This window comes from Mus caroli, chromosome 3, assembly GCF_900094665.2.
Source record: "Mus caroli chromosome 3, CAROLI_EIJ_v1.1, whole genome shotgun sequence".
Lineage (NCBI taxonomy): Eukaryota > Metazoa > Chordata > Mammalia > Rodentia > Muridae > Mus > Mus caroli.
In genome coordinates, this window is record NC_034572.1 from 79,082,716 (window position 1) to 79,109,032 (window position 26,317).

Here is a 26,317-nt window from a genome sequence, read left to right on the forward strand (position 1 = left end):
CCTGGCTGTCCTGGAACTCACTTTGTAGACCAGGCTGGCCTCGAACTCAGAAATCCGCCTGCCTCTGCCTCCCGAGTGCTGGGATTAAAGGCGTGCTCCACCACGCCCGGCTAATAAAACATTTTTATTAAATTTTTTTCTTGCTTCATTATATGTTTTATTATTTAAATGTCTGACATTTTTGTGCTTGTATAAAATTCATTTTAATTACTCTCATCTTCCATTCCTCTGTCTCCCTAAAAATTCTGTTTCTACATTCATATCTTTTTGTTTTGTTTTGAAACTTACTGGGCCATCTCTGTAACCATAGGTGTGCAACTATGTATTGGATTTTGGTTGGGTTCACAATTGGGTATAACCTGAAGAGAGTGACTATCCCTCTCCCAGAACTTTTCAGTAGCCAGTAGTTTAGCAAGGAGGGTTGGGGCCCCATAAACCCTTACCCATCCATAACTGATTGTTGACAGTGTCTTGTAGGGGCCTAGGTCTGTAAAGAAACCTGATGTGGTGGTTTCAAGATTGCAGTATCAGTGTCTGACCCAGAAGAAGGCATTTTCTAACCCTTCTTCCTGTCTTCCAACTGTGAAGGTTTTTCTGCCCTCTTCTGTAGTGTTCCCTTAAACTTTTGAGTGTGTGATGTAAACATCCTGTTTATATTCTAACAGTCACTTATTCTCAGCATCCTGGGCAGCCATGAGTCATTGCATTTACAACCATTCACTGCAAAGAGAGGCACTGTCTATTGGTATGAGCATAGGTATTTCAAGGGCAGTTTGACGCTATGTCAACTTTAAGTATTAAGTTCCCCACTAGGGCCTATGGCTTTCTTAGCCACATATCTCTAGTTTAGTTTACAGTCCATGTGGGTTTCTTCTTATGTAGCTCAAACTACATGGTAACCCTCTGCCTCAGCTTCCTAAGTACTGGTGTTGTAGGCATGAGCCACCACACTTAATAATCAATTAATTAAAAAAAACCTAAAATGTATTACTTATATGTCTTTTCTGATGATCACGTATTACTGGTCCATTCCATTGTTTCTCATGGTGATAATAATTATTCTTAAGTTTAAACAGTGTTTTAAGCCAGGTTTATACAGCAGATCAGCATACATGAATGTGCCTTGAGAACTATGTGGGTTTTTTGGAATGTTTAGTAAATTCTGATTTGTTTTCACTAAAAGGAACTATAGACTGAAATAAATGAATTTTAGATGTCAGAAGTGTATATAGTAAATTTACTTATATGTTACTTGAAATAAGTTTGTGATGATGATGTTAACCTTGAAAATTGTAATTTTTATTCCTTCAGTGTTATCTATAAACTTCTGGCATCGAAGAGCGAAGGAATCCGAGTGCAGGCACTCAAGGCACTGGGATACTTTTTAAAGCACCTGGCGCCAAAGTGAGTGCGCATGAGGTCTACAGTCGCCTGCTGGCTACTATTTATTCACGCTTTGGAATCATGCTTCTGTTCCGTTCTGTTCTGTTGGTCCTTTAGTTACTTTTGTTGTTGTGGTGGTGGGGGTGGTGGTGCTAATTACTTAGTTTTAATTCATTATTCGCCTTATGAGCTTAATGCCATTATTGCACATTTTAAAGATAAAACTGGACAAGATAATTTCAATTCTGATATGAAAATCACTCAAATTACTAACGTGTTGGGTTTTTATGAGAATTTGTGTAAATGCGTGGAAGGCTTAATTTTGGTGAACTGACTCACCCTGTGTATTATCTGTGTCATTTGCCTTGATCTAGTGATCTAACTGTAACAGCTGTCACACTCGATCTGTTGCTACTTCACAGTTTATTACAGAACTTTAGAGTTTGGAGGTAGAACAAGCTGGTTGTGGTAAACTGAAGTCTTTCTGATCCCAGGTGCCACCTGCATGTGAAGTTTGTTATATCACAGACACATTATTTTCATACCTGTGACTGTTTTCATTGTGGAAAGGCAGTGGTGAGATGTGACAGAGACCCACCATATGGTTCACAAGATCTTAAGTATTCACTATATAGAGCAAAGTTTGCTGACCACAGGGTAGAATTAAAGTACATGATTTCTAGTTTGAACGTTTATGACTGGACTGTTAATTTTAATGCACATATTTCTAGAGTGTTCAGTTTCTTAAGTTATGTACATTTCTTTTTTTCTCTCCACATTGTGATTCCGAGGCATCTATGTGCTTTAGATAACTGTCCCGAGTAGTGCGTAGCCCAGCGCTGGTAGATAGCAGCACCTGATAATGCTCTGAAGAATTTAGTTCAGGTTTCGCTCCGCTGTTACATAGCCGATCTTGAGCTTCAGCTATGCTTATATTGTGGTTAGCTTTGAAAGTTCTGGGTTGAAAACTGTGATAATAATTGAGTTGGAATTTATAATCACACAGAAAAAAACCAAACCAAACCAAACTAACCAACCAACCAACCAACCAACCAACTAACCAAACAAATAAAAAATACACTTGTGTTCCCTTTATGTAGTTGTGAACCCACAACTATATTTTGTGATTTCTTTGGTGTTATTTTAGGAGAAAAGCTGAAGTCATGCTTGGGCATGGATTGTTCTCGCTGCTAGCTGAGAGACTTATGCTTCAGACAAATCTAATCACAATGACCATGTATAATGTTCTGTTTGAGGTAAGAATGAAGTTAAGGTATATCTAGTACTATGGTGTGTATCTAGGTGACTGTATAGCGGTCAGTATTTAAGTAAAATGAGATCATTTCTTTTAAAATGTACCACTTTTAAATTATTTACATAAAGGAAATATGACTGCATTTTAGAAGTTTATTAATTATGAATTACTAAGTAATCTTGTTATCCTTATTTTGTGTTTATTCATTGTGTTGACTTCGATATTCATTATATAATGATATTATCATCTTATAATGAAGTAGAAGTAAAAATATCATTATGGTATTAAAGGCATTTATGTGTTTGGACAACTTAGCATTGAAATTATAGGCTTATATTATAAGTTTCATTTTTGAGACAGCATCTCGTTCTGAAGCTCAGGCTGTTTCAGAGTCTAGCTCTGTCTTCAGGACTGGCTGTCCAGTCTTGGCAGTCCTCTTGCCTCAGTGTCCCTAGAGCTGGGACTACAGACGAGGCCCACACCCAGCTGCACTCACTGAGCTTTGTTTAGGACTGTGCTGCGACTTCCTTAGTAGCGACTCCTCCGTGTCTTGTGCTAATGTAGCTTGTTGTTTACCTTTGCAGATTCTTATAGAACAGATCTGTACTCAGGTGATCCACAAACAGCATCCAGATCCCGATTCTACAGTAAAAATACAAAACCCTCGTATGTATCTCACACACTTTAAAATTACTCTTTTCTACTCGACAGAGAAGTCTCTATGAAAAACCAAAAGTTAATAATGAAGCAAGTAAACCTTTTGTCAAGGAATGTATCATAATAGTTTTACTTAGGTTTTTATTGAACGTTACACCAGTTGGTGTTGTTACTTGGCTTATATGAAATGTTTAAATTTTATTCATCTGATCTTGGTTTAGTTTTTTAGAAAAGTTTTTATTATATTATTTAGTGAAGTTAGCCTGAATTACTTACTTAAACAGTGGTGGGCAGTTTTTTTTTTAAATTACTGCCAATATAGGAATGCCAAGTTTGATATGGGACACAGTCTTATTTAACTTAGAATTCTTATATACTGAACATGTTCATTTCTCATCTTATTTTTAAGATCATATCATCAGAGTAAAGGATTTTCAGAATTGCAAGTACTTTTTGTGTGGGGAGGAGTTCTAGTTACCCGCTGTGCTGCCTCCGTGTGTAGTGTGCCACATCATAGCTTTTTTTTTTTTTTAAAAAAAAGAACTTTAAAAATTTTTTATATTCTATATTATTGATTGATTGATTGATTGATTGATTGGTTGAGACGGGTTCTCTGTAGTCCTGGCTGTCATGGAACTAGCTCTGTAGACCAGGCTGCCCTTCAGAAATCTCCCTGCCTCTGCCTCCTGAATGCTGGGATTGAAGGCATGTGCCCTTACCACCCAGCCATTGTATCAGTTTTAAAGGCAGGCAACTTCCAAGTTCAGTTTCCTCTGCTTTCCAAGACACATGATGCCATTCATTGTTCAGAGCGAAAGGGGAAAACTTAAATGTAAACATTTTAGAGTATTTTATCAACTTAGAACATGCTGCTCTAACATAGTAGCTGAGACTGGATAGTTGAAAAGAATAGAATTTGCCTTTTTCCAATTTTTTTTTGCTCAGAAATCCAGGCCAAAGATTTCTCTATTTGTTCTGGCAAGGACTGCTCTGCCCACTGAGGAAAATAGAACAAGAACAAGCAAGCTGAAAGCTGCCCTGGAGCCCTAAAAATATGGTCGTCCTCTCATGAATTGGAGAGACCCCAAGGCTTGATGACTTTTAATGTCCCACCTCTTAACCTTGTCACGTCGCTGGCTGCACCTGCACTTTGGAGAGGACACACTCCACTCATACCGTTTGACCCTTTAGTGTCTAACCACTGTCTCAGGCAAGGCAGTGGTATATACTGTGTGTTTGAGTCACAGCTCACCTGGGCCTGGAGAGAGAGGAGCACTGACTCTTCTCTCAGAGGGCCCAACTTTGAAGACGATACATAGAGTCTACATTCTGCCATGCAACCTTCAGCATGCTTGAATGTGATTTTTTTTTTATAGTTTTAAAATTTTATTTCATAAAGGAAAGGCTGTCTATATGCAATACATTTTATTTTAGAATAAGAATTTATCTTTTCTCCTTAAGATTTTGAATATGGTGGGAATTTTTGTTTTACGTTCAGTTTTACTCTTTGGCAGAGACTAAACATTTTGTTAATTTATAACTTGAGTGTATTGTTTGGACTGTGTAAATGGTAACTGGCTGGGTAGCGGCACCTGCTTCACCATGTCAAGGTCATTTGTTGGAGGAGAGACAATCAGCTTGACATTAAGTCATTGTCCTGTTGAACAAATATTGGCTCCTTTCTATAAACTTACAACTTCTTTAAAATAAGTGTTAAGTCACCATGTTTCCCCAAGTTTTACAAGATGTTTTTAGTAGACATTTATAAAGGAAAGCTCAAGAAATCGTTTATATTAATCTACCTTCATGAATTTTTTTGTTGTGTTTGGTTTTTACTTATTTATGAACTGTCTTACAGAGATACTAAAAGTAATTGCGACCCTACTTCGAAATTCTCCCCAGTGCCCAGAGAGCATGGAGGTTCGCCGAGCATTTCTTTCTGACATGATTAAACTTTTTAATAACAGTAGAGAAAACAGGAGGTAAGCTGGAACAGAAAGCATCTATTTACAGTATTCATGTAGACTTTTGGGTGATTCCAGTTTGTCTTAGAAAAATTCCTCTTTATAAGTGTGAGGGAATAACACACAAGAGCTAGAATTTTTATTATTAAGTCTGCTTTGGATGTATTATAGATAACTATGGCTTGGGTCCAGCCCCCAGCCCCACATTGAAATAGGGTTTCTGTGTAGCCCTACCTGTCCTTCTGTAGACCAGGCTGGCCTGGAACTTACAGACCAACCTGCCTTTGTCTTGTGAGTGCTGGGATTAAAGGCATGTATTAACAAGCCTGGCCTGGTTTGTCCCTCTTCCCTCCCTCCCCCATCTCTTTCTTTTTACAGACAATTAGTCTTTAAAATTCTTTGGTGATTTTATATTTTGTAGTAATTCAATGTTTTTTAAAAAATATTTTCAGGAGCTTGCTGCAGTGCTCTGTGTGGCAAGAATGGATGCTTTCTCTCTGCTATTTTAATCCTAAGAATTCAGATGAGCAAAAGATAACAGAGATGGTATACGCCATATTCAGAATTCTGCTTTACCATGCAGTCAAATACGAGTGGGGTGGCTGGCGAGTGTGGGTAGACACCTTATCCATCACACATTCAAAGGTAAGCTGCCTTATGAAAGTGTATGATGTTTTAAGCAACTGTAATTTTGAATTTTACTCATGTAAAATATTAATATGCTTGAAATAAAGGAAAAAGACAAGTTATTTTCTGAAAATGAATGAAGTAAAACCAAAGGCATTAATAAAAGTATTCCTTACTTATATAGATCTGAAACAATTATTTCCAGTGTAAGTATTATATGTGTTTAAGTAAAATTGAACATCATGGAATAATATATAGAAATTTAGATATTTATGTATGCCATACTCAGATTCTTTTTTTCTGAATTTTTATTGTTGTTAGGAAGTTTTGAACACAAGGTGGCGCACCATGTTCAAAGATGGGAGGTTTTTGTTTTTGTTTTTTTGTTTCCCTCTTGTAAATAATATAAAGTTGAATAAAAAGAAAAGTTCTGGCTCATATTTGCACTTTGCTCAGTCAAAATTAGGTAAAAAAAAATTGGTTTCAAGGAAAATCTCACCTGTTTTCCTGTTTTTAACTCAGTGTGTATATAACCCAGGATGGCCATGAATTTAGTAATCCAGTCAGCAGTGACGTGGGACTTGTGAGCCTCCTGCCTCTACCTTCTAAGGTTGAGTGGTAGGCTTATATCACTTCTTCCAGCCTGTTCTTTGCTTTTTTAGCTTAAAAATTTATAATGAAATATTAGAGACACTGAAAGATACAAAGAGCAAGGGGCCTAATACTTAGCATTTATGAAATTAAATACACATTCTCAAATGTTTTGTCTATATCCTTCCTAGCTCCTACTCCCATTCCCCACTAACGTACTTCAATGTTACTATTTATGTATCTTCTTTATACTCTTAGTGAAGTATATACCTTTATGTAGTTTTTTTTTTTGTTTAACTAGCTCAAGTTATTGAGCCTAGTGCAGCCTATATGCTAGGCATTCTCTCTGTCCTTGGGCCTTACTGTCAAACCTTTACATCTCTTAATAGTACTATTCTTCTCTATATTTAAACTTAGGGTTAAATGCTAGCATATTAAATGGCCTTTTTGCAAATCATTGTTTATATACTGTTGTTTGGATTCATTGATATCTACTCCTGTACTGTGTTCATTTTCTCATTTATTTTTTTTTTCCATGCCTCAACCTGACTCTTCTACCAGTTGATAAGCAAATTATGCATATTTGAGAATTTGTATAAATTCTTAGAGCTGCAATATGTAATACTTTGTAAGATAATGTAATTTCCCCCCTCAGATTAGTGCATAGATTTATATCATTACTGGCATTTATTATTATTCTAAGTTCTTACAGTTTCACATCACCTCATCACTTTGTCTGTTATTTAAAATATTTGATAAGCTAAAGTTTTAATTTATGTGTCATCACAATCAGAATGCTTGTTTTCTGAGTGTGTGGTTTTGTATGTCATTAGTCCTAGCACCCAGGATGCAGAAGGGCATCCTATTCAGCATGTCAGGTATCTGTGGGCATCTGCAGTCACACACATATACCCAAATGCAAACACACAGCGCACATAATTAAAACAATAAAAAAGGAAATCTTAAGAAAGCCGGGCGTGGTGGCGCACGCCTTTAATCCCAGCACTCGGGAGGCAGAGGCAGGCGGATTTCTGAGTTCGAGGCCAGCCTGGTCTACAAAGTGAGTTCCAGGACAGCCAGGGCTATACAGAGAAACCCTGTCTCAAAAAACCAAAAAAAAAAAAAAAAAGAAAGAAAGAAAATCTATTGGGAAATAAAAATAGGCACTGATTTCATGAAGTGCCTTTGGTATACATACTAGATTTTTGAGACTGATCAGTTTAGTCCAAAGCATTGTTCAGCTAACCATGACCCAAGGTCAAAATGATGCCTTATGTATTGCTATAAATAAACATTTTGAAACATAATCACTCCTGTCCATATATTTATTAATATATGGCTATTTTTGCACTACAAGATAAATTGAGTATTTCCTACAGCATCACATGACTCTTAAAGCCCCGACTGTCCAGAGTGTGATCCTGGATAGGAGCAGTTTCCCATCCCTATGGACTTTATTTTAGTTTGTACTGTAAAAACTGACTACTTTTCCTCTATTATAGTGGGCTGCTGTAATCTGGGTTGATTTCCCTTAGTAGGTTTTCACTTTTTGGAGACAGATAAGGAGAAAAATTGATTTGCATTTGAGCCTCATATGCATTTGATTTAGATTTCAGAGCTATATGGTAGCATTGCAGGTTAGGAAAGTGCCAAGCAGGAAGCAGATATTTTTCACGTTTTCTAAGTGTGTATGAGTTTGCTGAAGGAAGGATGGTTAGGGGAATATTACCTTCAGAGAGATGCTAAGTGTCACTAGAAGACTTTGGGAGTATATGAGAATTATTTCAGAGGATCTGTGAAGTTTTCCTATCCAGCTACATAACTAAGTGGGGTTGGATTTTCTTACAGATCCCATGTAAGATTATGGATCTATCAATCTAAAAACAACATCTTGTTCTCCTCCATAGGCTGTTCATTCATTCTTTTAGTAACAAGTTAGTTTTTTAAAATTATTTTTTCACATATGTCTACCTTGTCTTTCACTGATGCCATGGATAAATGTATTTTTTAATATATTTCTACTACTTGACAGAAACTACCCTCTGGCTGTAGGGTTATAGTTCTTTTCCAATAAGCTCCGGTGTGTTAAATCTTTCTTTATACAGTCCTTTCCCTTTATTCAAGTTTTTTCCGTTGTTTAGGACTTAACTGGTCACCCAGTCTGTATGAGTTCACAGCATGTAATGTATGTTAGTGTCTCTTGTTGGTCCTGACTTGTGCATCAGTTTCCTGCATTGCATACTGTTGCTGGAGAGAGCTGGACGCTTGGTGCTATCTGTACCTCCATGATTGCCTGCTCAGCTTTCTGCTTTTCTCTCGGTCTCTGTCTTCTGTTTCTCAACATGTATTACCAGCTTACATCTTTTTCTGTTCTGTCCTTTATCTCTGCAGTCTGTACCCCTGTCCTTCTGATGGCAGCTTATTTCCCTGCACTCTGTCTGTTCCTCCTTTGGTAGAGCTGTACCTCTTCCATCGCCACTCCTCTCTGAGCTCTTTGCTGTTTGGTGGGTTTTTGTCTCCTCAGCATTTCCAGTCATTCTCTGCCCAGCCTGTTAGTGGTTCTCTACTCTCTTCCTTCCAATATTAAAACCTTCACCTCTTTCTCTTACTTCCTATATGTATTCACTTTCTTGTTCTTTCTTGCTTCTTCTACTTTAGCACTTTCCTAGAAAGTATGAAAGTTGAAAGAATATTCCAAGACATATCATCCTGGAAAGCATTGTTTTCTAATGGGATATAACATGCATGTAAAAGGGCTGTCTATAAGATCCAGGCCATAAGCACCACAGAAGAGACATACACAGTGAAAGGAGCAGCCGCTTCTACTTGAGGTCATGGAGGAGTCTGTGGAACAGGTGACATTGAGCACAGTCTTAAGAAGGAAATCCATGGGGTAGAAATTGGGTGACTTTCTGGTCGAGGAAGCAGACAGAGTAAGCAGAGACTCAGAGATAGTGTCATTTAGGAAAAAGTGATAGGTAGGTTTGCATGGAGACGTGTGACTTGCATGAAGGAGGATGCTATGTATAATGTAGCAGTGTGTGCCAATATTAACTATGAATGTCCCTGTGATACCTCTTCTCTTTCTCTGTTAATAAAAGATAATTCTTCTCTCGCAATTTATCAGCAGCTATTAACATTTCTTCACATCATCCATAGAACTGTGCTTTGTGCTGAGTGTTTAGCTGTGAGTGGCACAGTAAGCATTTGTTGTAGGAAGGGGAAAGAAGAAGTTTATCATTACTGTATAAAGCTTCTTTACTTATTCTGTGTATGATTAAGCAATTCTGTCTTACTGGGAAGCCACAAACAGTGGTGGCTGTTTATGAGGGCACCCATGGCCACTCACAGTATGATGTTGATCACATCTGCAGAGGAATTTAGGATGCACATCGTATTATAGTTTTCCTTGTCCAACCTCAGAATCCTATGGTTTTGTTTTGTTTTGTTTTGTTTTGTTTTGTTTTGTATTGTGGGACAGGGTTCATTTGTGTTATTCCTGGCTATCCTGGAACCCACTCTGCAGACCAGGCTGGCCTCACAGAGATCCACCTGCCTCTGCCTCTTGAGTGCTGGGTTTAAAGGTGCATGTCACCACCGGTTGGCTTCAAAATCTTACTCCTGTGGTAGAGGAATTCTCGAAGAGTTTATTAGATCTGGGGATCAATGCAGGGCCTTGTGTGTACTGTGCAAGTTCCCTACTACTAAACTATACCGCAGGCTGTAACTCTGTCCTTTAAAAGTAGCTCCTTGCTGTGTATGGTGGTATGTGCCTATAATCTCAGCCATTTGCATACATGGCAGAGGATAATCCTTTGTTTAAGATTAGCCTGGGCACTGTGGAGGCCCAATTCCAAAACATACAAACATAATACATGTATATGCACACCCCACATGTATGTACACACATATGCATATATATATATATGTGTGTGTGTATACACACGCATATGTATATATATATATATATATATATGCACACATACATACACATACATAAAATAAACTCTTATGCACAAGTTTGAATACTGCTCTGTGTATGCAGGAAATATTTTTGTTACTTTCATAAAATTCTTACCTGCCTACCTTTGCATTAAGCTTATAATGTATTGTAAGATGTTTTTGTCCTTAGGCAAGAATATGTGGAGATGTGGAGAGTCCACAAGAATATGTGGAGATGTGGAGAGTCCACAAGAATATGTGGAGATGTGGAGAGTCTAAAGAAACTGAATGTGTACCTTCCTTTCTGGCCTCTTAATAGAGTTTTAATTATAAAATTGTTTATTGTTTTATGAGTTAATATAAGGTGCAGAGAAGGGAGGAAGTATAGTATTTGCAAGCAGTAGTTTTTGTTTTTGTTTTTTTTTTTTTTAAAGACATCGATTATATAGAATAAATACAGAGTGGTCAGAGAGAAGAGGCAGGCATTGTTTAGTTTATATTTTTCTTTACTTCAGGGACTTTTGATTTGAAACAGATCTTAAAACTGCTTTGTAAAGAAAATAATTGCTTTAAGGAAGGGCCTTGTGTCTGCTTTCCGATAAAAGCCAGTCTTCTGCCTCCTTTTAAAAGGAAATGCTGACTTAAGTGGTTGTGGAGTGTTTTTTGTTTTTGTAGTTTTAAAGTGGAGTGAAACTAGATTTGCTACATTTTTGCCATGATGCTATATTTAAAGTGCTAAATGAAATTGTGAGAGGCAAAGAAAAGCTTGTTTCACATTGACTCTTGTAATTTCAACTTTTTTTTATTATTATTCATTCCATTTGTTTACATCTCAAATGATATTCCACTTCATGGTTACCCCTCCACAAATCCCCCCATCCCACAGCTGCCTTCTCCTCCCTCCCCTTTGCCTCTGTGAGGGTGCTCACCCACCCCCCATCCTCTCCCACCCCACAGTTCCAGCTTCCCCCTATGCTGGGGCATCAAACCTGTAATTTCAACTTTTCATTTTAGTTTTCAACACATATATTTTCATTTTCTCTGTGAAAAATTTCTTCATTGATTAAAAATTAAAAGGTATTTTTCCATAAAATTTATACAAAACAATTTATTTAAATATCTCTACAGTCATTCTTTTTGACTTTGAAATGCTAACAGTTTTTTAAAAAGGGACACGTTGTGCTCCTGAGCTCTCCATATGAACATGGGTATGATCTAATAGAGTTTGGGTCAGCTGTGAGTTACTTCGCTAAGGAGGTGAATGACTCCTATCACACTAAGGATTCTGTTGAGGTTCTTATAGCCGTTTTTCTCTCTGTAAAAGTATCTGTTTAAAAGCATCTTAAATACTTTTTGCATGTGGTATTATAATTATAAAATGTCATTAAAGCTTGCCTTTTGCTTTCTGCAGTTTTTTTTTGGGTCTCAGTATCACAACTTTATATTGTAGTTCTTGATGAAGAACCAGTGTGTAAAGACCTAAGTTGCAGAATTGGATGGCTTTTGCTTTTGCAGTTACATCAGGATATATGCAGCTGCTATAAAAAGCCAAAGAAACTCAATTGCAATTTTATTGTTCAGTTTGATAGATTTCCTGCCACCTTTGTAGCAGGGAAGCTGTTTGTCATTGTGCGCTGTTCCACCAACAGCGGAACTAGGTTTTATAAGCAGTAATAGGCTTCTAGCAACTGCACTGGGCTGCTTACTGGGGCTAAGGGTTTCAGACATGTGCCCAGCAACCTGTGTAATTTCATTGTAGTCTATGTTTTCATCTTTTAAACGTTTTCTCCTTTTTAGAAAAGGGTGAAATCTAATGCAATTCAATAATAATGTTTTCATTTGGTATGCTGAAATGTTTTTACTCTTTAATTATCATTTAAATTAGATTATTCCATATTATTAATTGTGAGAATGACCCAAAACCTCTTTTTAAAATATAGACACTGAGCTTCAGTCTTTAGACTGTATGTTCTATGTTGACAAAAGACAAAAATAATGAGCAAGTAAAAATTAATTATACTTGAATTGGAAATGTAATGTGAATTAGATTGTGCTCAACTGGATGACTTTGAGTAAAATACTTAAAGATCTTAGATGATTAGAGTATGTTACCTATTTTTAATAATCTGAGAAGCTGTTTAATTGTTCATTTTAGTCATTTTATAGACAAAACTATAGAATAATAAGAGTAAAAGCCCTCCAGTAGGAAATTTCAAGAGCCAGTGAGATGGCTTAGTGGGTAAAGTTGTGTATTGCCTAACCTGATAACCTGTGTTTGATCCATGGACTCATAGGTAGAAGCAGAGAAATGACCTCCACATGTGCTGTGGAGCATGAACACATATGTGCTCATACATAAATAAATGTAATCTAAAACATAAAAGAAATGTCAAATGTTACAATTTTTATGTTTCACAGATTATTTGCATTTTATGCTTAATTGGTGAAGTAGTCTTATCATTAAAATTTAAAAAAAATTACCTTTTCTTATTTCTTTTAAAACTTAAAAATAACAAGAAAATTAGAATGTACTACAAATGTATGCACACAAAACCACCAAGCCACTCAATGTCCAAATGTTCTCATATGGCTTAATATTAGTATTATGGTAAGCCCTTCAGGCCCACTGATCCATATGTGTAATTGCTAAGCAGTGATGCCCTTATTGAGTGTGTGCACATTCTTTATATTTATCTTTTCATGGGATACATTTCTGTAGAATTTCCAGAAAGAGTTTCTGTATTTTAGAATGTTTTATTAGTTACACTAAAGTGCTCACTAAAATTTTTAGTAATTTATATTCCAGATTTTCATTTAAGCACATATTTAGAGTTTTTAAGAAAATAAAATTGCTCACAGGAGATCAGGCACGTTCAGGGTGATCTGGCCAAGAGTCTTTTGGCTCATTCCTTCTGTTGGTTTGCCTTATCCAACTTCAATTTGTTTTGTTATGTTTTGTTGTTCTCTCTTAGAAGCCTGTTCTTTTCTGAAGAGAGACAGGTCTGGATGGTAGGGGAGGAACTGGGAGGAGTTCAGGGAAGGGAAACTATAATCAGGATATATTATATGAAAAAAGAATAATTTTTTTATGAAAGGGAAAATAAAATTGATGATTATTATTTTTGATTATCGTAGTAAAGATTGTCAGCTTTTCTGGGCTGCTGCTTCGGTGAAGCAGGTTTGTGAGTGTAGAAAACTCACGCTTTCAGAGCCATAGCCCTAGCTCTTATTTTATTGTTTTGTTATAGAGTTTTTCTGGACAGCTTAGGCAGACTTTTTTTTCCCTTTTCTTTTTTTTCATTGAAAATAATTTTTTTCTTATACATTGTATTATGATCACGGTTTCTCCTCCCTCATTTTCTTCCAGATTCTCCCCACTTCCCCACATGTCCAACTGCACATCCTTTTCTCTCTTTAGAAAATAAACAGGCAAATAAACAAACTACACTAAATAAATCAAACAAAACAAAACAACAAAGAAAAAGCATGAGATATGTACACAGGCACACACACACATGTGCACACACATGTACACACACACACACACCATAAAAAAATCACATAATCAGAAACTATGGTATATAAACAAAAGACCTCTAAGGGAAAATACTGGCCAAACAAAGCTTTATGAAACAAAACAAATTCAAAACTGGCCATCTGCTCCTGGGCATGGCGAGCGCGGATTGCACACTCATTAAGTCTTTGCAAGTGGCTGTCAGTTGGTGAAAGCTTCTGGGCTGGGACTGGGCTGGGGGCTGTGTCCACTTGCCTTCTGCAGCATGGGGAACCTGCCTGGCATAGAGCCCTGCAGGCTTTGTGCTTGCTGCCAGTGTCTTTGTGAGCTTATATATGTGTCGGTACTGCTGTGTTTACATGGCCTTGTTTCCTTACCATCCTTCCTCCTTCCTGGCTTTACAATCTTCCACTTCCTCTTTTCCTCATTTTCCGAGTACTAAGAGGGAGGTTTGATGAAGACAGCCCATTACGACTGAATGTTTCAATGTCTCTCACTTTCAGTGTGTTGTCCAGTCGTGGGTCTGTGTATTAGTTACCATCTACTGGAGGAGGAAGTTTCTCAGATGATGGTTGAATGAGGCCTGATTTATGGGTGTAGCAGGTTAGGAATCAATGTACTGTTATACATTCCTTTAGCAGAACAATAGTGTTTGGTTTTCTTCAGCTTTGTGGCCTAAGCCTCAGATTCTTGGCCCCCTGAGCAGTGTCAGGCATGGATTCAGTCTTCTGGAATGGCCTTAAATCCAATCAGATATGGTTTGTTATTCCTGCAGCTTTTGTGCCATTATTACACCAGCATATTTCAGCATCTACAGTGGTGACAGGCAAGGAAGCACTGTAGATCACTGGATTTATACCTGGGTTGGTGGATGCTTTTCTTTTCTGGTAGCATGCAGAGTACCTGCCAGTACCATGAACGTTAGTCATTAGGGGTGAAGGCTCTAGGTAGGCAACCTTCTGGCTTCTCTATACTCAATGAGTTACATAGGTATTGTCTTTAGCAATAGGGTATTATTATCAGTTTGTGAAGAACAACCAGTAGCCTTGTCAATAGCCTGAGTTGATTGGGTGTTTCCATGGGGATCTCTCTGGCCAATAACTTAGGTATAACTCATTCCTGGCACTGGAGATTTTATTTTGTGACAAGAGAAGCCTAATTGGGATTTATCTACCTCCCCTACCAAGTTTGGTGTTTTCACTTGGATTTCTTTTATATATGTATGTATTTTAAGAAGCTTCTACTACAGTAGGTTTCTATACAACCCCTGAAATGATAAGATAGACTTTGTGTAAGTGTTACAACTTGGATGGCAAAGGTATTCTGGCAGTTAGGAGCCACAAAGTTACACCACACAACAAACTTTATACAAGAGATTCATTGGAAGGGAAAAACCCAGGAGGGTAGCTGTCATTACTTGGGTGAGAAGCAGCAAAGAACTGAGCAGAAGACAGGAGAGATAGATAGATAGATAGATAGATAGATAGATAGATAGATAGATAGATCCTTAGAGGGTAGAGCTTTCCAGGGTGGAGACTTCTAGGGTAGGGCTTGGTGGGTTTTCAAATCCAGAGTTGAGCTTTTTATTCTGCATGATGGGGTTGGGTCCACGTAGGGAAGTTAGTGTTCTGTAGTTGGAACCTGGTGGTTGTAGGTCCTCAGAGGAGGCTCCTGGCCCTCTTGTGCTTGATTTGAGGGGTTTACACTTTGAACTTCAGATTCACATCTCTCTGTTTCAGTAGTGCTGGAATTATGGATTTGTGTTATCACTTTGTCATGATTTGTCTTAACTTTATATATGTATATATACATATGCATACATATATTCATATATATATATTTGTGTTTGTGTATAATGAAGATAATAGAATGCTCTTAAGTGATAGTAAGAGCAAATGTTTGTCAGGAATACAATATTGTGCATGAACCATCAGTATGTTAGCTTTTGGTTAAGAATTTTATACAGAATCACTTATGAAAATGAGCTTAATTTAGTGTATTCTAAAGGATATTATTGACTAGTGAACAATTGCCACCTAAGAATTTTTTGTATTATATGGAAATTTGTGCACCAAGTTTACCTTTTGTCTTACATAAATTCTAGCATGTCCCCAAGTATTAGCCTGTTTAGACAGATACTAATGATATTAGTGTTTCTCTTTAAATTACATACTCATGCCACATTAATAAGGAAATGTTGTTTAAAACCTTTATGGAAGGAGAAAGTTTATTTTGAATTTATTATGAGTCATTACTAATATTTATGGTGATCTTCAAAATAAGGACAGCAGATTTGTGAGAAAAACATTTCCTTACCACCCATTTTATCTTTTTGGCAATTAGACAAATGACAAAAGGTAAGCTTGGCAAATACGTGACAATTCATCTTAAATAAATTTAAACCTTTCGTAACGATACGAATGATCAATAAAACCATTAAATTTGCTGCTTTGATGTTACGTTAGACAAAGAGGGAAACATTGTGGAAAGCTAAGATGAAGAGGCATGAGGTGTAAGTAGCAGCTGTCAGAAATGTATAGACCTCCCTACCGGGAGGGTGCTTCTTGGGGGCATGTCTTGAGTTTCATGACTTGTTTCTTAAGACGTGGGAGGGTAAGTTCAGAGGTCCTTCCTATGCTGCCATTTCTCAGTTTCTCAGTTCAGAATATATAAGATGCTTAAAGTACTGTGCTTTTTGATGGAGCACACTGAACTCTGTCAACTACAAGCAATCTTTGTAAAAATAAACATCAAACACCCTCCTGATATACCAAAGGTAAAGGCCCGAGACTAAAGGTAGCATTCCTAACCAGAAATTGATAGGAAAAGTCAATATGATATATCTGTGTCCGAGGCATATGCTCAAACATCTCACAGGAAATCTACAAAAATTACTTTAGATTTTATAAAATTATTTTGGACCAACTTATTAAGAAGACTTCAGTATTTTGAGCTAATTCACCAAGAATAATTAGATGAAAATTATAAAAAAAAATGTTGGTTATATTTGCTACATTTGAATAAAAAAAGAAGCAGACTAAGAATTTATACCTTTGTGTATGTGAAAAACAATGCTTTTGAATGATACATGAAAAATTAATAGTTGGTTATTTGCTTGCCTTTTGTAGGATTTTTGCATTTGAAGTTGAGAGTGGTAGAAAGACATTTTTATACTGTATTCTTTTTATACTTGAGCCATGTGACTTTATCGATTCCAAAATCACTTTTGGTTCATTGTATGAATGAATGAATGCACAGTGCTTATGGTGTGTATCACTTGGTATTCTAATGGGATAGTTCCCATTAGAATTAGGCCTGTAGTGTTATTTTCATAATTTCATAATTTACAGGCTATTAGGCCTGTAGTGTTATTTTCATAATACATTTGCTTTAGTAGTTTCCCAGAGATAGCATATACCTTATGTTTGTTGTCTTAAAAGAAAAACTCTACTAGTAGAGAAGCTAGTTTCGAATATAGATTTGAATAAATGCTTTGTATAAGATTAGTCAGTAAGTATTTACAATTTGAGTTTACTGTTATATCTGCTGCCATGCGTGATTGTTCTATTATTTTCTAAGATCTTGTCTGTGGTAGTAATCTTTACTGATGTACATTGATAATGATATCTCATATGCAGTTACATTGCAAATGTGTCTTATTTATCTGTTATAGCAAACTTTGTTAACATATAAATTAGAAACTATGATGTCATATTCAGCAAGTATTGTATGACATAACACAGTGAAAAGATACATTTATTTAAAGCAAAGCCAGTTGCTAACATGTCTGCTAATTTTTAGAAGTCTAAATTTTTATGCGTTAAGCATTCTTAATATATGAAATAAGGTAATATTAATGTCTTTATTAATTTCTCTTTTATCTCCTAGTTAGTAAATCTGAGTGCCAAATAAGTTGTAAGTAATGGCAAAGAAAAATGTTGCTGTTAGTAGCACATAAGTATCTGTAACAGGGAGTTTATAGAAGTGCTTTCCAAACATTACAAACAGCTATAGATTAGCAATCAAAGGATTGTGAAGATTAATGAGTAGTCTTTTAGCTGGGTAATTTAGAACAATATCTGGTCATTAATTGTGAATTATCAGTTTTAAGTCACAAGTACCTTTAGAAAAACAGCATAAAAAGATAACAATAGTGATAATTGTTCAATTACCACTTAACTTTTGGACTATTGGAATAAATTAAGGGGAAATTAGTAAAGCAACCAAACTTGGATTTTGACAAGCATTTGAAATCCTGAAAGTATCTGCTTTCTAACCTGTGGCAGTGTTGTTTTTTCTTAATATCTCTGTCTCCAGTTTAACATGACAACAGAATGGATGTATTTGTACATAGTTTGGGAGTTTCCAAATTATTTGATTTTATGTTCTTTCTTTCTTATAAAGGCTCCAGCTTTTGTATTGCACAGAAAAAGAGTGAACCAGAGAGAGAGAGAGAGAGAGAGAGAGAGAGAGAGAGAGAGAGAACGTTTATAACAAATTTAAACTTTGAAAATAATGGTTGACCTTTGGGGGAAGGTTTAAAAATAATTTGTATCCATTAGCTAAGTATAAATAAGCTTTTGTAGTTTATAGTTATATTGAGAGCTTCTATAATATCAAGAATAACTAATTTATTTAAATTTATTTTAAAACTTTCTTTTGAAGAGAAATGATAGAGAAATGGGTTTTCATGCTATTAAACCTGAAATTAGTAAAAGAAATTTAAATTTATGTTTTGTGAATGGTGCTCATGTACTTGGAGGAGAAGAATGGCTGATATTGGGTTATAATGTAAGTGAATATATAAATTTAATAATAAAAATCTCTCATAACTGATTGTATGTTTTTCTTGTAGGTTACTTTTGAAATACACAAAGAAAACCTTGCCAATATATTTAGGGAAGAGCAGGGGAAAGGTGATGAAGAAATAGGGCCATGTTCTTCAAGCCTGGTTCCAGAAGGTACTGGTGCTATTAGGGTTGTTGATGTTTCAGTGGGGTCCCAGCACGAAGATCGGAAAGATTCTCCCATCTCTCCTCATTTCACTAGAAATAGTGATGAGAACTCAAGTATTGGGAAGGCAAGTTCAATAGATTCTGCATCCAACACTGAACTGCAGACACATGATATATCAAGTGATGAAAAGAAAGTAGAGCAAGAAAATCAAGAGTTACTGGATCAAGCCACCGTGGAAGAAACAGCTACAAATGGGACAAAAGATGACTTAGAAACATCTTCTGATGCAGCAGAGCTAGTGACTATTAACTCTAATTCTTTGGAACCAGGCAAAGATACAGTGACCATCAGTGAAGTAAGTGCTTCCATAAGTTCTCCCTCAGAAGCAGATGCTGCAGAGATGCCAGAATTACTGGAAAAGTCTGGAGTAGAGGAAGAAGAGGATGATGATTATGTGGAACTGAAGGTAGAAGGCAGCCCTACTGAGGAAGCTGGTCTGCCCACAGAGCTCCAAGGTGAGAGTTTGTCTGTAGCTGCCTCTGAAGGCAGAGAAGAACCAGATATGTGTGGTAATGGCTGTGAAGTTCAAGAGGAAGCACCTATTACTAAAATTCATAATGATCCTGAAACTACAGATTCTGAGGATTCTAGGTTTCCAACTGTGGCCACAGCAGGGTCTTTCGCTACCTCATCAGAAGTTCCTGTCCCTCCAGCAACTGTACAGTCAGACAGTGATGAGATGCTGGATGGAGGGACGAAAGCAACTAACCTTGGTGGAGAAACTGAGTCAGTCAGTGATCGTGCTGATAATGTCTCTGAGGCTCCTGCCACTTCTGAGCAGAAGGTTACCAAACTGGATGTTTCCAGTGTGGCTTCAGATACTGAGAGGTTTGAATTGAAGGCCAGTACGAGCACAGAAGCACCACAGCCTCAACGACATGGGCTTGAGGTAATTATAGATAATTTTCTTTTAAAAAATATATGCATGTTTGCCTATGTATATCATGTGTGTCTGTATTGTCTCTTTAGCATGAACTAGCACTGAGTTAAAAAATACAGTTGTAGATACTTGTATTTGGTTAGTTTAATAGTCATAGTTACATAAATGTAATGGTTTTATAATATTCGACAGTGTGAATTTATGATCATCATTCATTCATTCATTCATTCAATTTTGTGACACTGAGGATTGAACACAGGGTTTTATGCATGCTATGTAAATATTCTACCAGTGATTATACTCTCAGCCCCAATGGCAGCTTTTATTGTTTTAACATACGTCACCAAACATTACCACTTTTAACTTCAAAATTGGCATTAGTTCATAAAGCAACTATTTAAAATACTTGCTTTTTATTCTTCAACTAAATCAGTTTTAGCACATTCCTTTTCTGGTTAAACCTGGGGCTATGTAGTTACCAAGGCATGACTCTGGTTTGAATGTAAGATCTGTTTCTACTATGGGAAGAGTTTGTGTGATGGAGAGGCACAGCTTTCTTTTTTATCAGCATTTCACAGTGACATGTGGTACAAGCGGTTGGATGCATATTACTGCTTCCCCCCTTTTTTCTTAACCTCTGTTCCTCATTTCCTCCCTTTCTTTTGGTTGTTGTCGTTTTGTCTGTTCTTCATTATGTTGACCTTTGTTAATTCTTATTTTAACTAATGAAGAATAATCTAGTTACTGTCTGGATCATAAAAACTGTCATCTCAGCTAATATTCAGAATTAAAAACTGCTTGATTCCTTTGTGAAATGCTACATAGTGGCGATGTCTCTAATAACATGGCCCTATGCTAATTACTGTTGATTTATGGTATTAGCATCATACCATGATAACTTTGCTTTAAATTTATGGTAAGATTAGTCATTGATAAGTTTCTTTTAATTTTACTTTGTAGTGTATTAGAATTTGAATATTTGTTAGATGCATTTCAGGGAAGCTACTGAATTCTGTGCTGATGCCTTCTTTTGAAGTTCAACTTACTTTATTAGTTCTTAACCTTTTCTCTTAGATATCAAGGCAACAGGAACAGACAGCACAAGGAACAGCACCAGATGCAGTAGACCAACAGAGGAGGGACTCCAGATCCACCATGTTTCGCATTCCTGAGTTCAAGTGGTCTCATATGCATCAACGTCTGCTCACTGATCTCTTATTTTCCATAGAAACAGATATACAGATGTGGAGAAGGTTTGTTCATATATTCACTATAGAATACATGTATGAAGCTTAGTTTTTGTTTTCAAAGAAATTTGTGTAAACATTTTGCATTACCCCAAACATTTGATTGGAAAACAGACTATAAATTACTCTATGTTAGTATTCTATCACATTACCATTTATTCTCCATTCTATGTGTGGAATTTCTGGACTACAAACCCAGGAAAATCCAAGATTTCCTGTACTAAAAATTGCTCGAGGTTTGTTATAGTATTTATAGAATTAACTAGAAGGTAGGTATTCCAATGGAGCTTATTATTGTAAATGCCAAAATGTAGTTGATATTTATGTATAGCATTGTTCATATATTTAAAACAAATAATCTATATATGTTCTATCATTTTATATTGTGTGATTTATAATTTTAAAAGAATCCAATTTGTTGATTTTTGTTTGTAAGTTACTCATAACACATTTAAGAGATTTTTATACCACTATGCAAGAAAGTATTAGTAAAAATTTATTTTAAATAGCCCATGTAGTGCTGTTTGCCTTCTAATTTTTGCTGTGATTTCTTAATAAGCATAATTTCATTCAACTCTTTAATCCAAGTGTATAATGAGTAGTGTTTGCTTTAGCGGAGGCTCTGTGCTTGTGCATAGACAGTGACTTCTGACAGAGTGGTTTACTTGTTCTGAGAAAGTGTGAACCTCAGTATCTGCTGCATTTCCTGCCTCTCCTTAAGCAGGTATATGGTATACTGTGATTTCCTTTCCTCAGCTTCATCAGTAAACATAATTTATCTTTGGACAGCCATTCAACAAAGACAGTTATGGACTTCGTGAATAGCAGTGATAATGTCATCTTTGTGCACAACACAATTCATCTCATCTCTCAAGTGATGGACAATATGGTCATGGCTTGTGGGGGTATACTGCCATTGCTCTCAGCTGCTACCTCGGCCACAGTAAGACTTCACTCTACAGTTGGTGTGGAAACATGAATGTTGTGTATCCTCAATGATGACAGCGTTGTACAGTGGGTTCTATACATAATAACTGATGTAATAGAAACAAAGCTTCTGTATTTACCCGAGAAGATTTTAGGATGTGTTGTAGGAGGGAAAAGCTTATAGAGAATGGTACTTTATTAGACATGAGTCCACTTGTGAAGAATGTGACGGAAGTGTTCTCATTGCCTTGTTAGGTTTTTTTTTTCTTATTTTTTTTAGATGAAAATAGAAATTACTCTACTGTTGTAGATTTCCAGAAAGCCTAAACTTGAAAAATCTAGAAACTAGAGGAATGCATCTGGTAAATGTGAATGTAGATATAATTACTAAACCTTATATTTTACAGCATGAGCTGGAGAATATTGAGCCTACTCAAGGCCTTTCAATAGAAGCCTCAGTGACATTTCTTCAGAGGCTAATTAGCCTTGTGGATGTGCTTATATTTGCAAGTTCTCTTGGTTTTACTGAAATTGAAGCTGAAAAAAATATGTCATCTGGAGGAATTCTGCGACAGTGTCTCCGATTGGGTACAAGCCATTATTTAAGAATTTTATTTAACATTTTCAGTTATCCACCCATTACAGTAAAATTTTCCTCATTTTGGGGAGGTATATACTTACCTTGTTGCCATGTGCCTGCATTTTCATGCACATGGTAGTTACTAGCAAGTTCGGTCATGAGGTGGGCATAATCAGTGAGCGTGCTATTAAGGTGATTCTGACTAACAGTCACTCTTCTTTCTTAATTTCTGTTTGATCTAAAATAGAGCTTTTTAGATATTATAAATCATTAGAAGATCTTCTTAGCATGTCTATTCATCTTGTCTCCCACGTACCGTGAAATGCTGATCCTTTTCTCTGCCAAACACATTTCAGTAGGAAGGCTCTCAGTGGACATCATTCAAGTACACATTGATTCCAATAAGCTGGCATACTTTATTAAAGTATTTAACAAAACCATTGAATCTCAGTTCTTCTGGGAACATTTCTTATCTAAGTGAAAGCAAACAAACATAGAATGACTGTTCAACAACTCACTGCTAAGGTTTCATTAGATGAAGCAAACCCTTATTCTTTGCTTGAGGCTTCCTGTCTGGGTGTAACTATTGAGATTCAGTTATTTGACATGCTATGGAGAAGAGATAGTGGGGAAAGAGGATCCAAGAAATGGAAGCAAACCCTTAGGAACCTTGGCTTTATGAAGACAGTTATCTGTAAACATAACAGCAGCAGCAGTAAATTAATGAAACATTTATCAAGAATAAGTACCATTGACCATAGCTTTTAAATGATTTATAATATTCTAAAGGAATTAGTGTACCAATATGTAGAAATTATTTAAAAAGCTCATATTGTGCATTATAAAATAGAAGCTATCGTTTTTTAACTTCTGTCCTTAGTGTTGATATTTATATTGCAATGACAACTGTTTTGTTCTGTTGTCCATGAGGAAATTGTAGATCAAAAAATTAGGAAATTGATCTCAAATTGAAAACTATAATTAATGCAGTTGAAATCTAAATATAGATTTATCTGTATAGGACTGCTGCATCTTTAAATCTATTAGAATTTCTAAACTGAACCGGCTGTGTACTGCAGTGGTTGAGTAGTTGCCTAGCACCGTGAGTCTCTAGGTTCAGTCATTTGAAGTACAGCAAGAGAAGCCCACCATTCCTGAAGTGATTTCTGTTCAGCAGAACTCCCTAGACCATTCTTGAGGGGGCTGGAGGACATTGTGTGAAACAGGATTCAATGAAGATGAGGTTGGCTTTGAACTTGGTGTGTGGTTGAAGATGGCATCTGAATGTGTGATCCTCATGCCTCCTCCTCCTTAGTGCTGGAATTACAGGCATATCTACCAAACATATCACTGCTGAAGATAGGGATCGAATCCAAAGTCTCAGCAGTGCTAGCTGAGCTGCTCTCCCAAATCTTAACCATAATAGAGAAGAAAATTAGTCAATAAACACTAGGTGATAATCTAGGGACATTTTAGGAATTTACTCAAGGTAATCTATTTTGAATGCAGTGTAACAGGAATTGTAGAGTGAAAGTGATTCATATCTGTGCTGTGACCTTAAATATAATTTTCTTTTCTTTTCCTTAAAATATGTTATAGTGTGTGCAGTAGCTGTAAGGAATTGCTTAGAGTGTCAGCAACATTCACAGTTGAAAGCCAGAGGAGATACAGCGAAGAGCTTCAAAACAATACATAGCCTGATTCCCATGGGGAAATCTGCAGCAAAGGTAAGATATGGAATAATTGATTCTATATTTATATTCCACAATTAAGATCCTAAATAGCTAAGCCTGACATGGGTTCTAAAATAGCCACTTTCTTCTGTCAGTATAGCATGCAAATGTTGTGTTTAAATACACGGTAAATATTTGCCTGTACTTACTCTTTCTCTTGCTACCATGATATTTTCTCATTCAGAGATGCCAGTTTTCCCCACATGAGTCTCTGCCCTCCATATTCATCTCCCGCAAGGAAAGGAAACTTATGCAAAAAAACTGGGAGAAAGCATGTTATGTCATTCTTTTCTGATGGTTTACTGTGTTCAATATTTTTTAAAAATTGTTTAATGTGTGAGTGTGTATTGTTATTATTTTATCTCAAACAGAGCCCAGTAGACATTGTGACTGGTGGTATATCTCCAGTAAGAGATCTTGACAGACTCCTGCAAGACATGGACATTAATCGGCTTCGAGCAGTTGTTTTCAGAGACATCGTAAGTGAAAATCTTTCTTTTAAGTATTCTCTTAGCTGCTTCCTGTTGAGCCTGAAGTACTTGAAGTAGAACAGTTCTGTGAAATGAAATCCATAGGTTCAACAGGCAAGCCTGGAAGCCAGGTTTCTTGGAACTGATCTTACAGTCTTAGAATGGACTTAGAGGGGTTATCTGAGTGAATAGAGCTAAGCTGTCAGAGGGAAAGAGCACTGTGCTGGGACACTGGGCACCACCTGTTCTTTCATGTCTCAGCAAATCCAAAAACTTCCATTGTACTCAACTCATCTGGTCAAACGTTGTTGCTAGTAAATGGCAGTCAGGATTCAAACCCTGTAGTCTTGCCTCCAGAATCTTTTCACTTAATGTACTATCATCTAAAACTGAATTTTACTGAATATTTATTGCTTCTTTCTCCATCAAGGGTTTGTTAAAATATATTAATAGATACACAATGAAATGTTTTGTCCATTGTGGTATTTTAAACTTTTATTTGTGAATTATTTTTGAGGTATGGTTTTATGTAGCTCAGGCTGGCTTTCAACTCCTCGGTTGCTCCTGCCTCTTCAGAGCTATGACTATAGTCACATGACTTGCTGTCTTTTTAACTTTTTAAAGATGAAGATAATTTTTTTTTAGCAGATTTTGATGTTAAAGATTTTAAAGTCTTATAAAATACAAATCTTAAAATAGAGTAATTTGCAATCTCCGTACTATTGCAAATATTATTTTTACTAAGTACTTGTTGAATGCTTACTCTATATATATTGAGTTAGGTACTTTAAATATGTACTTCATATGAAGTTTTATGAGCATCATTTTTCTTTGTTCTTTCTCTTTCTCTGGTATTTTAGTGCCCTCTTGTGTTCTTGCCTATGTCTAAGTACAGGTTTTTGATTTGGAGTATTGTCACTGCACAGTGATTTCTGAACACTGACTGAACAGCACAGTGGCAGATGCAGTGTCTGTCTTATCTCATTTATAGACCCATGAGGAAGATGGCAACGTTAGATTTTTTTTTTTTTGTGCTAGACGGCACATAGTAGAAAGAGGCAGAGGAAGGGAGTTAAGGACTTTGGTAATTTGATGGGATGAATAAAGATTTAGTAAGGCCTAAGTAATCAATAACTGACTAAGAAAACCATGTAAATTTGCCTAATGGTTACATTGTCAGTAGTTATAATATGTGACAGGAAAGGGATGTTTAAGAGAAAAGGAAAAATGTACATTTATCTTTTCTACCAAGACTAAGAATCCCATGCTTGCAAATCTACGAAATACAATAGATTGCTAGAAATACTGGAAATGTATCTGTCTTAGTCAGGGTTTCTATTCCTGCACAAACATCATGACCAAGAAACAAGTTGAGGAGGAAAGGGTTTATTCAGCTTACACTTCCATGCTGCTGTTCATCACCAAAGGAAGTCAGGACTGGAACTCAGACAGGTCAGGGAGCAGGAGCTGATGCAGAGGCCATGGAGGGATGTTCTTTACTGGCTTGCCTCCCCTGGCTTGCTCAGCCTGC

At 36.4% G+C, this 26,317-nt stretch overlaps 1 protein-coding gene across 3 annotated transcripts in view; it reads left to right on the forward strand.

Annotated features, from left to right (window-relative positions):
• Lrba (LPS responsive beige-like anchor protein) overlaps positions 1-26,317 on the forward strand; it is a 591,176-nt gene that overhangs the window by 98,217 nt on the left and 466,642 nt on the right. For all 3 annotated transcript variants that reach the window (XM_029475138.1, XM_021158804.2, XM_021158805.2), the window contains exons 18-28: positions 1,312-1,404; positions 2,531-2,639; positions 3,223-3,304; positions 5,154-5,277; positions 5,712-5,904; positions 18,789-19,838; positions 20,904-21,082; positions 21,866-22,019; positions 22,411-22,591; positions 24,183-24,310; positions 24,688-24,795. In XM_029475138.1, the coding sequence (XP_029330998.1) occupies positions 1,312-1,404; positions 2,531-2,639; positions 3,223-3,304; positions 5,154-5,277; positions 5,712-5,904; positions 18,789-19,838; positions 20,904-21,082; positions 21,866-22,019; positions 22,411-22,591; positions 24,183-24,310; positions 24,688-24,795 (2,401 nt within the window). The remainder of the gene's footprint in view (positions 1-1,311; positions 1,405-2,530; positions 2,640-3,222; positions 3,305-5,153; positions 5,278-5,711; positions 5,905-18,788; positions 19,839-20,903; positions 21,083-21,865; positions 22,020-22,410; positions 22,592-24,182; positions 24,311-24,687; positions 24,796-26,317) is intronic.